Source organism: Daucus carota, chromosome 1 (assembly GCF_001625215.2).
Source record: "Daucus carota subsp. sativus chromosome 1, DH1 v3.0, whole genome shotgun sequence".
Taxonomy (NCBI): domain Eukaryota; kingdom Viridiplantae; phylum Streptophyta; class Magnoliopsida; order Apiales; family Apiaceae; genus Daucus; species Daucus carota.
The window spans coordinates 38,212,303-38,224,541 of NC_030381.2; the positions used below are offsets into that span (position 1 = coordinate 38,212,303).

At 36.0% G+C, this 12,239-nt stretch overlaps 2 protein-coding genes across 2 annotated transcripts; both read right to left on the reverse strand.

Moving 5' to 3' along the window:
* Positions 1-265: 265 nt before the first annotated feature.
* LOC108203405 (sugar transporter ERD6-like 7) lies at positions 266-4,742 on the reverse strand. Its single transcript, XM_017372321.2, has 18 exons — positions 4,476-4,742; positions 4,298-4,360; positions 3,863-3,952; positions 3,708-3,767; positions 3,553-3,618; positions 3,382-3,447; positions 3,144-3,219; positions 3,006-3,070; positions 2,825-2,917; positions 2,652-2,732; positions 2,424-2,508; positions 2,290-2,333; positions 2,136-2,198; positions 1,982-2,041; positions 1,848-1,901; positions 1,703-1,762; positions 1,505-1,619; positions 266-793 (listed from the first exon to the last, which is right to left on the reverse strand). Exons 1-18 carry the CDS (start codon positions 4,674-4,676, stop codon positions 675-677), a joined length of 1,461 nt encoding a protein of 486 aa, XP_017227810.1. The 5' UTR covers positions 4,677-4,742; the 3' UTR covers positions 266-674.
* A 1,768-nt stretch (positions 4,743-6,510) lies between these two features.
* LOC108203409 (sugar transporter ERD6-like 7) lies at positions 6,511-10,617 on the reverse strand. The gene is made up of 19 exons (XM_017372329.2): positions 10,545-10,617; positions 10,217-10,387; positions 10,062-10,124; positions 9,630-9,719; positions 9,493-9,552; positions 9,335-9,400; positions 9,179-9,244; positions 9,019-9,094; positions 8,825-8,889; positions 8,655-8,747; positions 8,477-8,557; positions 8,234-8,318; positions 8,004-8,047; positions 7,835-7,897; positions 7,678-7,737; positions 7,532-7,585; positions 7,378-7,437; positions 7,054-7,168; positions 6,511-6,927 (listed from the first exon to the last, which is right to left on the reverse strand). Exons 2-19 carry the CDS (start codon positions 10,376-10,378, stop codon positions 6,809-6,811), a joined length of 1,422 nt encoding a protein of 473 aa, XP_017227818.1. The 5' UTR covers positions 10,379-10,387; positions 10,545-10,617; the 3' UTR covers positions 6,511-6,808.
* Between the last annotated feature and the right edge of the window lie 1,622 nt (positions 10,618-12,239).

Here is a 12,239-nt window from a genome sequence, read left to right on the forward strand (position 1 = left end):
TGTTTATTCTCGTAGCAGAAATTTAGAAATGTATTCTCCCTGAAATTATTCATGCCTGTGAAATTCCTAGGTGCCTGAAAACCTGCATAGAATAGATACTTATTTTGTACCCCTTCTAGCTTCCCTTTGCTCCTCTATATTTGTGCTGTACTTACCTGTGCAAATTGGTTTGTTAAGAGATGAGTGTGAAATGAACAATTTGGAGATAGATATTTCTGAGAGGCAGTAGAGTGAGCTACTGGGCTTCAGCTTTCAAAGCTGAAAGTACAGGAAACACAATTTGATTCAAGGAAAGCTTACATTAGTTACATGATACATGCTTATAGGCTAACAATAGTTACACGAAATCAAGATCTTTTATAGGTTGACAACTTGTGCAATTTTAGCTGTCTTTTGACAACATGATTACTGTACATATTACGAGATGACAGTAGACGGAAACAGTGATGAAACCTGGGCTGTTGTGGCGTTATACTCAGGTGAGATTGTTTCGTCGTACTTCCTCCTCTCGTAGGTTACTAGATTACACTGCTTCAAGTTCTTTTGTTGAGATTGATTCAGATACTGCATCTCTTAGCTATATTAGTATTGTATACTAGTGTTGATTTGACTATCTTTCATCCTCTGAAAGGTCACTCTATGAGATGCCATGATTTCGCCATTAAGCTTTCTGATCATGAAGCGTTAATGGCAGCCTGTATTTCCTCCAGAGTTCGTCCTTTTGTCTCTGGTACAACCACGAGGATAAACAATATGGAGATTGCGTTTATTGTACCATAGATGATATAAGTTCCTGAAATTGCAACAATGGCAGATGTAAGTGCTGGAACGGAAGTTTCAGTAAGTTTTTGGGTTAATTATCAATTAGATCACTTATTACGCTAGAAAATATCAAGTGGGTCACTGAAATTTTTTTGGTCTCATTTGAGTCACTAAAGTCATAAAAAATATCAAATAGATACCTCTAATATTTTTTCGAGGAGTAAACTTTATTTTTATCGAGTTCCACACATTTTTCTTAGCTGTTAGTATAATCAAATGAAAGGTTATGAATTCTAGTATTTATGATAATATATTCAGATTTTAAGAAATTTATTTGCTATTTATTTTTGATTTTACAATTATTTTGTTTAATTTATATCAAATAAATAGAAAATAAATTTTTTAAAATCTGAATATATTATCATAAATACTAGAATTCATAACCTTTCATTTGATTATACTAACAGCTAAGAAAAATGTGTGGAACTCGATGAAAAATAAAGTTTACTTCGAGATATTAGAGGTATCTATTTGATATTTTTTATGACTTTAGTGACTCAAATGAGACCAAAAATTTTCCAGTGACTCACTTGATATTTTCTAGCATAATAAGTGATCTAATTGATAATTAACCCAGTAAGTTTTTTATACTCGGAGCCAGAGGAGACTCAAAAATTTCCCTTGCGTGTTTAGTTTAGGTGCACGAATCAATGTTAACTATTGATGACGAGCTATGTTTTACCATATGAGCTCCAGCTGATGAGGAAATTGAAAGTGTAGGAAACTGCCCAGGAAGTGGACCAGTTAGCGAGCGTTGCCAGGCTTCCTGCAGATCCTTTGATGTCGAGAGGAAATATCTGGAAGACAAAAGGTAGAAGGCAGTAGATTAAGTAGTGACAGCCGGAGACGATAGATGCATTTGATGATCTCCGGGGCATACCTCAGACATTATGACCCATGGAACTGCTCCCATTCCTATGGAGAAGGATCCTATGTAAACCTGAGAACAAGTAAGGTAATGGTTTTGTGTCAAGCCACTGAATCTCCGTAAATTGTAGGTTTAAACAAAAAGTTGGTGGTATTACCAGTATGCCGCTTACAGCAAGTGCTGGTGTCACCTTCACAGCTAGTTCATACGTCTGGTGCAGAGTAAATTTTACGCTTTAGATGAATCTGAGTTAAGTGGATACAGGATGCAAGATTAGTCGACGTCTGTTACCTTCAAGTAGAACGATGACCCTGTTAGTATGCAACCGACAACCAACCCCGATGCTGAAGCCTACACATGAAGATGCACGTTCTTAGAAAACCGAAGAAAGTTAAGATGCAGATACTTGAAGACAGTGTTCTTGTTCACTAGGATGTTGGATTACCAGTATAAGTGGCTTTCTCCCAGCTCTGTCTATTACTAATGCACCTAATGCAGTAACCACAACCTACACAGAAAAATCTATTGCATAATTCTGGTCGAAGAAACGAGCACTTGGCTTATCTCTGGGGGAAGATGATAGAATTAGAGAAGCTCACCTGAAGACATGCATAGATTATAGTACCAGTATCAGAGGGAAAACCTGGAATTTTAGAGATATTAGAGATATAATAAGTATCAGAACAGAGAGCAATTCAGCGATCTCCCTGGCTAGAAGAACGGATCTTTATACCTGCTGACTCGAAGATATCTCTGACATAGAAGCAGACTCCGTTAATTCCTCCCAGTTGTTGGGTGAACATCAATCCGACTCCTATCTGGTCATTATAAGTAAGTGGTGGTCGTAGATTAGACGTGGATAATGTGAATTGCGGTGGAATATTTGGCTTATTTGACAAAATTCATCGCGGAATAGTTGTACCTAGAACTAGAAAATAACAATACGAAGAAAGGCATTTACTATGATTGAGCGCAGGTATCTTTTCTGAAACAAATCCATCAGCTTAGATTTCGGGAGCTTTGCGAGGCTTCTTATGTAATCCTGTCAAGAATTGAAATGCTCATGAGTTTCATCTTCCAAACTGTGGTAGACTCTAGTTAAAACACTGGAATTTAGAGCTTGAAATTATCAACCTGGATTTCTGTTGCTTCCTCTGATATATCAGCTTCTTTTCCCCGCAGTCTCTGCAGCGCGATAAGAAATTTTTCCTGATCTCCATTCTTAGCCTGCAGAGTTCAAAAACCATTACTCTCATCTGTTTCAAATCTTGTTTATAGATGTGCAAAATATACTTCCACCCGCGGTCTCTTTTACCAGCCATCTCGGGGACTCTGGAACGATTGGAAGGCCCAGAAGAAGGACAGCACAAGGTATTATTCCTGCAAGACATCAGAACGAGGAGATTCAGTGTTGAGTACAAAGTCATCAATAATATGATTATTGATGTTTCACCTGTCAATGCTAAGGTCCTCCATGTTATCGCTGTTCCTATGATAAAGGCAAAAGAGATTCCACAAATAATCATGAGCTGTAGAGCAAACAGAAACTGTATTAGCACAATCTTCACAACCGCAACATTATTTCTATGCTGATGGACACATTTTAGATGATCTCTTTGCGCGTCTTCTTGAGACACTTTTAACATTATTCATTATGAGGTTTTAGCATTTGATCAGGCAAAGCCTTTTACCTGATTGGTAGTTGTCAAAGCTCCTCGTAAATGCTTTGGTGAAATTTCGGCTATGAACACTGGAATCTTGTCATGATAAATATAACATTAATCCGGTGAAGTATCTGAACGTAGGGAACTCTGAGATATGAACTAGGACCGGAGTATAACTAAGACAGACGGAAAGTTTACCACATAGGAATAGACCCCCATTCCATATCCTGTTGCCAGTCTTCCGATATTCAGAGAAAGAGGCCCCTTTTAGACATAAGGATACAAGAACAGGTTCTGCATTAGTACTCTCCACTGAAATTCCAGACAATTAGGCTTTAGTTATGTTTACCAACCTCTGCGAAGTATATTGCTAGCCATCCTGCTGTGCAGAAACTGCTTGCCACCCTCAGTGCCTGTATATGTTGCTTGTTATACCGACTCTTAGCATAAGATAGAAACTCCTGCAGAGTCTAAGCATGGTGAAAGGCGTATAATTTGAGTAGCTTACCCCTTTACGTCCTGTGAAATCAGCAATGCGCCCACTTGTGATTGCGCCAATCATTGCACCAAAATTCAGTATAGAGCCAAACAATGAGTACTGCATGTGTACCATTAGAGTTTTCAGTAGTATGATTATTATGGTAGATGGACAGTGCATGTACTTTTATGCTTCTAAAGTACAGAGATATATTTGTGCTTAGTCAACTGAAGACATTTTACTTGTAGAGTCTAGGGAGGGTAAGATGTATGCAGAGTACTGCAGACCTTACCAATATTAGTGATTCCAGAACCCCTGATCGGATCTTGTGGCGTTTAAGTGCAGTTACAATGCATGAAAGTTTCATGTATATATGATTTTCATGCAGTTACTCATTCCAGATTGAAAGAGATAAATAAATGCACTCGAAACACTTTTAGACAGAATGTGCAGATTTGGACCAACCTCTGCTAAAGTCAGGTTTAGATCTTCTGTGATGGCAGACTGAATAGGCGAAGAAAAGCCAATCTGAGAGGAAAAGGAAAACAAAGGTATAAATTATAAACTTGATCATGATTTCTATTAACATCTTTGAACTATCTTGGAGGAATAAAAATATGCATGAAGTGAAAAGCACGCGTACGCATGATCCAAATGCAAAAGAACCACAAACTGTGACAAATGTTGTAAGATAAAGAATCCATTGATGACCCTTGTTCTTTCTGGTATGATATTGAACTGCATAGCCATCATCTTCAACTTTATCCTTCTCGAGTATGAGGGCCACTCTTATATCTACCTGATAGTTGTTTTCAGCTACCTCGACATTCTGTTTGATGGCCATTTTTTTGCAACAAAAGAAATAGAGAGGTCAGCTGATATGAACTCCAGTGCAGGAAGATAACCAATTATTATGGTATTTATATACTCTTAGAGATTTAGTTTCTTTAAACATATATTTTTGGCTTGTTTGCAGATTTCCACGTTGATGTAAAGCTGGCTCTTACGACGAGTCATGGCCAGATCAGCAATGACATTGTGCACAGTCAGATACCTGCATTATGTTATCACAATTGTTTGGTTTTTCAAGGCCCACAGGCAGTCCTGTCGCAGGCGATTGTTGTCTTTACCTTGTTATTTTAAGGAAAACAGGTTGCTTCTGGGATATCAAATTATCGGTTTTCCTCTGAGATTTTTTGAAGCAGGACCTACTGTAAGGACGGCCTTTGTGCTTGGCTTTTAAATCACATTCCAGCTAAGAATACAACTTATCTGCAAGTTGCAGGCATTAGTATACTTGCAACTTGGACTACTGGTTTATTCACCTCTGTAATCAACTGATAAGATTACTATTCCTGTCTTCATTTCATCTATCAAGCCTTTTGTCAACCTTAAAATGATGATCAGTGTATTGTATTCAGGCAGGTATGGGACTATGAGGGTATGCAATAATACTTTTGTTAAGTATGAAGTATGTGCGCGACGTGCAAACATAGAACCATAGAGGCATCCAATAAGAAACCAGACAATTCGAGAGGGATAAGAGATGGGATCAGAGATTTAAAATGATCCCCTACATACATATCTCGACTTCATATGTAATGCATACCATGCATTACAGATAGATGGGATCGTAGATCTGAAACGATACCTAACTATTTTATGTACACTTAAAGAAAAACCAGTTGGAGAGATTTCACCTTCATAGGCTTAATTATATGCCCAAGTTGCAGAATAAGGCTGACTCTTGTGGATGCAAGAGGCCATTAGCAATTTGAATGGATTCACACTGTGACATTGCTGTTCTTTCCTTTTAAGTCGCCACACTATATATTACAATGCTGCAGAAGTAACAGTTCGAGAGATCAAGTTGACAACATTAGTCCAAGAAGGGTGACTGGATACACAATCATTTTCGTTTGTTTGTTTCGAAGAGGACTATATGATCATAAGGACTATGGGAAAATATCAGAATACAAAGGCCTCTCAACAGACTTGCTATTTGCATGCATTGAGTGATTCATGTAAATAGCATAATTGATCTTATGCTGAATGCTTAGAGACTGTTTGTCTCCGGCAAGTCAGGCTTAAAGCTAATTTTAATGTTACGCTCAAAGATGTATGTTTGTGTAATAAACTAATTTAAATCCATAAGTTAGTTTGAGCTGCTCTTTTGAGTGACTTAATTTTTTGATAATAATTGCCCATGAGTGACAAGTTACCCATAAATCACTTTTATTTTTATTATTACATTTTTAATAACCCATAAGTCTAATAAGTCAAAATTACCCAAATTGACATTTTAATCACCCAACTTATCATATTAAGTCACGTTAAGTCATAAATCATAATTTTAAACTCAACGTTTGGCTCACCTGTAAGATTTCTTCGGGCCGATCATGCTGAAGGTTAATCAGAGGTTCGAAGACACTAATACTTAAGTTGATCAAACAATCCAATTTGAAATATAGTTTTCTTTGTTTGTTTTTAAACGACAAGCAAATTCAAAGAGTATCCCTGCCCCTATGCTCATGTCTCAAGCACACTCTGAACAGAGGTACTTGAACTCTGTTTATGGCGTTTCTACCATGTTAACTTTCCAGCTTTTAGATATAATTTTTTCTGATATTACCATCTATGGTTGCATATCATGTAAAATACACAACATACGACACAGCTTTGACAGTAAGAAACATAATTCTCAAGTTTTCATGGATTTACACCATGTTGCATCTACTTGAAATTAGAAAAGACATGAATAATAATGGAGAATTGGAGATGAACAATAAGGGCTGGTATGGTATGATTAAGTGCCTACTTCCTATAGAATCCCGAGAACAGTACAATATAAAGGAAATGTTCCTACATTACACCTTCCCAGATCCTGCAGATTCGAAAGCTTAAAAAGATCCAGCAGATTCGAAAGCCTTGAACTGGATATGTTCTTTTTGTTGCAGCCAACCAAAACCTCTCTGACTATGAAGAATTTAAGGTACTTTGAATCTGTTCTAACGTCCGTCCTTTGGTTTCTGGTACAATCATGATCACAAATACGATGGCCAGTGCATTTATAGCAGCGTAAAGAATGTATGTTCCTGACATGACATACATGTACAGAAGGTTAATCTTTGCATGTTATGTTCTAGACGTCTAGTATGTTTCAGAGCTTTGATTCACAAGTTCAAGCTTCACAAATGAGAAAATGTTAAGAGTTTATTTACCATAAGAACTCCAGCTTATTAGAAAATTGAAAGTGTATGAAACTGCCCATGCACCAAACCAGTTTACTAGTGTTGCTAGGCTTCCACCAGCTCCTTTGATATTAATATCAAATATCTACAAGAAAATGTAATTAATATTACTGGATCAGATATGGCCTTAATCTAAAAGTGTCAGGTGCTTGTAGATATATCTGCAGACGTACTTGCCAACCAAACTAAACATACTTTTGCCCTACTCCAGTGAGTAGAGAGCCTGTTATCGTGAAACAAGTCGTGGAACATAGAACTATTATGCAAAATATTTTAGGTTCATACTGTACTTACTTCAGACATCACAACCCATGGAACAGATCCCATTCCTATTGAGAAAGATCCTATGTAAACCTGGGACCAGCAAAGTCCAAAGGTTAATGTTAATATATATTCTGACAGGCCAATTTGTTAGTTAAAATAAATTAAATCACTGCTTAAAAATTACCAATATGCCTGTTACAGCCAGTGCAGGTGCTGCCTTGAGTCCTATTTCATAAGTCTGGTCCATAATAGAAGCTTCAGAATTTAACTCGAAAGCCAAGGTAAATAAAAATGGATTTATACTTTATAGATACGTAGCATGATTCATACCTTTAGGTAGAATGACAGCCCTGTTATCAGACAACCTAATACCAAGCCTGATGCTGAAGCCTATAAGAATATGACAGACAGAATATTGAATTTTAAAGAGAACATTCAGCAGAACATATCTGAAGGTGATGCTAAAATCTTTAATGCTAGGCTATACCAGTAAAAGGGGTTTTCTTCCGGCTCTGTCTATAATGAATGCGCCTAGTCCAGTAATAACAACCTGATATAGCATTATTGAAATAAAGATAAGCTCAAAGCAACCAGTTGTCTCTTAAATGTAGAATAGAGATATCAAAGACTGTTCTGAAAGGGCTGGCATTTGATACCTGAATACATGCATAAATTATGGTACCAACATCTGCAGGAAATCCTGAGATCGTACAGTTCAATTGAAACTAATCAGTGTCAATTTTATTATTCCAACTCCAAAAATATAACAGCTTCTAAGACATGGTGAATGCAGTTCAAAGAAGGTTCAGATATTATTATGAGATGAAAGGTAGGAAATAAAAATTTAAAATCCCAGGTTTTTCTTTTCTTGTTAAATTATCTGTACCTGCTGATTCAAGTATACTGCTGACATAGAAGCAGATTCCATTGATTCCCCCAAATTGCTGAAAAACCATCAACCCTACTCCTATCTGGTCGTTAATAATAACATAGTCAACACGAAGAGTTAGAACAGATAAAAAAAGATATGCTGGTACATTGAAGACTTAACAATGAAACTTAGCCACTACAGCTGCTAAGAAGCAAAGTGAAATAGATTTGAGTAATAACGGTTAAAAAAGAAGATTACAATGACTGAGCGTATGTATCTTTTTTGAAACAAATCCAGCAGCTTAGCTTTCGGGAGCTTCTCAAGAGTTTCAATATAATCCTGTAAAACGGATGGGATAATTTTGTATGTCATCTTGTAATCAGCTTAGACAGTGTGAATGTAGTCGAGAGCAGGGTGTAGAGTTAAAAGGAAGAACCTGAATTTCAGCTGCCTCTTCAGATATATCAAAATGTTTCCCACGAAGTCGTTGTAAAGCTACTTCAAATTGTTTCTGATTTCCTGTCTTTGCCTGCATGCATTTGAAATTTAATTTCCATATGTTCCCTTTTAGATAACTTTCATATAATTATATTTTCCGTTTTTTACCAGCCATCTGGGAGACTCTGGAATGAAGAAAAGACCCAAAAGCAGAACTGCACATGGTACAATTCCTGTAGAACACATAAGATACAAGTCTTTTCTCAATGTGTTTTCCTTTTTCTACTATTTTATCGACCAATGTTGATGGAAGAGTTCAATATGTAACAAAATCATAGTTAAGCTGATTCAAGAAATTTCACCTGCTAATGCTAAAGCTCTCCATGATATCATTGTTCCTATAATGAAAGACACGGAGACTCCAGTAGTAATCATGAGCTGTACATTACAAAGTATCTGTTAACTTACAGACTCACAATATGTACATTATTTAAACACATTCTTTCAGTTATATTCTAATACCTGATTTGCAACTGTTAAGGCTCCTCGTAAATTCTTAGGTGCAATTTCAGCTATAAACACGGGTACCTAAGTATGCCAATAATACCAGCTTATAGCTAAAATGTAAGGGGAAAATAGGATCCAGTGTGTATAATGTAGAACGGAAAGAATATGTACCACATAGGAGAAGACTCCCATTCCGTAACCTGTTGCTAATCTTCCAATATCCAGAGGAACAGTCCCCTTATGTAAAAATATATGAAAGAGTTAAAGTTGTGGAACTTTATGCTGTAACTGCTGTCTCGTGTAACTTGTTAACAGTTATATAAACAAACCTGAGCAAAGTATATTGCAAGCCACCCTGCAACACAGAAGCCACTCGCCACTCTCAGCGCCTGGTGAGAAGAGCAGAAGGTCCTTAGCTAAGATGTTCATTAGGTACAAAATTCTATGTAGTGGTTGCCATGCTTACCCCTTTCCGACCAATAAAATCAGCAATTCTTCCACTCGTGATTGCACCAATCATTGCCCCAAATGTCAATATAGATCCGAACAATGAGTACTACATTCAAAACCAGGATAATTCAGTTCAACAGCTCTGAAGATTAGCAACTATTCTTAAAGTCTATAAAATGTTTAATCTCTAAAACCTAAAATTCTCATACATTCAATTGGATTAAATTTGCCGAAATTTAGCTCTTATAGCAATTTAAACATTTGTCAGTTAACAATCAGTACAGTATTCTCTACTGTTAAGTTACTAAACCAAACACATGTTACCTGAGCTCTGATACAATGTTAACCAAACACATGTTACCTGAGCTCTGATACAATGTTAAGTACCCGCAGGATTATATATCTTTAACACATACGACTGCAAATATTCAATCCGCTACCAACTAACCTCAGCTATCGAAAGATTTATATCTTTAGTGATTGCAGATTGAATAGGTGAAGAATAGCCTGCCTGAGAGTGAAAGACAAACAATAAAATTAAGATCACCAAGAAATCATAAATTTGAGTATAAAAATTTGAGTGAAAAGTAAGAGAACACTCACACAGGATCCAAATGCATAAGAACCACAAACTGCCACAAATGTCGAAAAATATACCATGGTCTGATCCTCAACTCCATTCCCATCTCTCTGAGAATTCGAATTCGACTCTGATACAAGTGGAACTCTTGTCTCTTTTTCCACTCTTTTATCATCTTTCTCCATGTTTCTTCACTGATAACAGAAGAAAATTTAGCTAGAGTGCTAATGCAATCACAGAATTCTAAGTGACTGAGGATCAAGAAATTATGTTATGTAATATTTATCATTTAAATACACATATCATATGATTGATTATACAAGAAAAGTTAAGACATTTCTATTGTTTTACATGATTATATCAGTGTGTAGATGCTGACATGGCAAAGGAGGAGCTTGTACTATGTGATGTCATGGGAGAAATGAAATCTAGGAAAAAAAATTAATGGCTGAAACTCAATGATAAAAATTTTAAATTATTCCTATTTTAGAACAAACAGAAACGAAAAGAATATCCACCATCTTGGAATATAAATTACTGGGCGTATTTTATTATGATTTTAATATTATACTAATGATATTTTAATTTAATGAATTGCGGCACAAGATGAACATAGCAGAGGTTATTATGATTCTCTTTATAAATTTTTTGTATTATTTGATACATATTTTAAAATATATGTTTTTTATAATTTATTTTAAAATTTTCTTTAAAAATTTTTTATATTAAATTTTTATAAAAATAAATCAAAATAATATATAAAATTATATTTTATAAGAGATTTAAAACATAGGACAATTCTGTTCCCAAAAATAAAAAAGACCGAGGGAGGAGTAAAATTTATGTAGTAGTGTACTCAAAAGTTTGGGTGTTGTTGCTAGGGGTGAGCAAAAATCCGAATAAATCCGAAACCGAAACCGAAACCGCTAAAAACCGTATAAAACCGAACCGTATAAAACCGAACCGAAACCGAAACCGTAAATTTAAAAACCGAACCCGAAACCGATTATGCGGTTCCGGTTATAGCTAGGAACCGATCCGAAAAAACCCGAACCGATCCGATTTTTAAAATATTATATATATATATATATATATAATATTTTATATTTATAGTAAGATTTAAATGTTAACAATACAAAGTTACATATACATTTACTGAAAATATAGAATTACTGCGATTAAATTGGACTTGGGCCTGTGCTTAGTCTGATTACTGTTTTCGATTAAGCAAATAGTTTTAGTTCGTGTTACACATTATCACAATCTTCAAACTTGCTGATTGCATAATTTAAGTTTGGACATTTGTTCTGCAGGATTACAGAATACCGATGAAATGCAAGTAACCAATCCTAAATTGAGGTTTAACTAGAAAAACTGCATTGTTTGAATTCACTAATGCACTTTAATATACACCTGGGGTTGTCTCTGCAGAGCAGAACTCAGAAATCAGGTTGTCCCTGCACTCTAGTATCAGTAGTATTAATATTCATGTAAACTTCGGACGGATGCATAATTTTTACCTAAGTTTTAATTATTCATGTATAATTATTTTTTCCTTTTTTTCATGCGGTTTTATAACCGAAACCGAACCGATAAAAACCGAATCCGAGGATTTGGAACCGAAACCGAATCCGAAGATGAGGTTGCGGTTGAGGTTTTCGATTTCTAAAACCGAGGGCATGCGGTTCCGGGTGCGGTTTTATCCAAAAACCGCACCGAACCCGCATCCGCTCTCCCCTAGTTGTTGCCCCTTGGTCTCGCAATAAGTACCAAAAGAAGATGGTCCCTGTGGACTTTCAACCAAGTCTCTTTCTGTTTGGCTCATTGGCTGGGACTATAATCTGAATTGACTGAAGAATATACGTATATGCAACACTTTAAAACACTTCATTCAGTGTTGCACATCAACTTGGGCTGGCTTGTCCTCTGATTATTCTGTTAACTTGCTTATTGTTAAATACTCCTTCCGTTTCAAATTAGATGTCCACTTTCAAAAAATCACACAGTTTAAAGTTTAAGAAAAGTGGAAGTTCACAAATTAATTGC

Coding starts and splice junctions, on each gene's coding strand:
- LOC108203405 (XM_017372321.2), bottom strand. CDS start 4,676: ATGGCCATCAAACAGAATGTCGAGGTAGCTGAAAACAACTATCAGGTA. Junction 2,199..2,289: donor TAATCTATGCATGTCTTCAG/GTGAGCTTCTCT, acceptor TTTTCTGTGTAG/GTTGTGGTTACTGCATTAGG. Junction 1,902..1,981: donor GGTCATCGTTCTACTTGAAG/GTAACAGACGTC, acceptor ACTCTGCACCAG/ACGTATGAACTAGCTGTGAA.
- LOC108203409 (XM_017372329.2), bottom strand. CDS start 10,378: ATGGAGAAAGATGATAAAAGAGTGGAAAAAGAGACAAGAGTTCCACTT. Junction 9,401..9,492: donor TTGCAATATACTTTGCTCAG/GTTTGTTTATAT, acceptor TTTTTACATAAG/GGGACTGTTCCTCTGGATAT. Junction 6,928..7,053: donor AATAAGCTGGAGTTCTTATG/GTAAATAAACTC, acceptor ATGTCATGTCAG/GAACATACATTCTTTACGCT.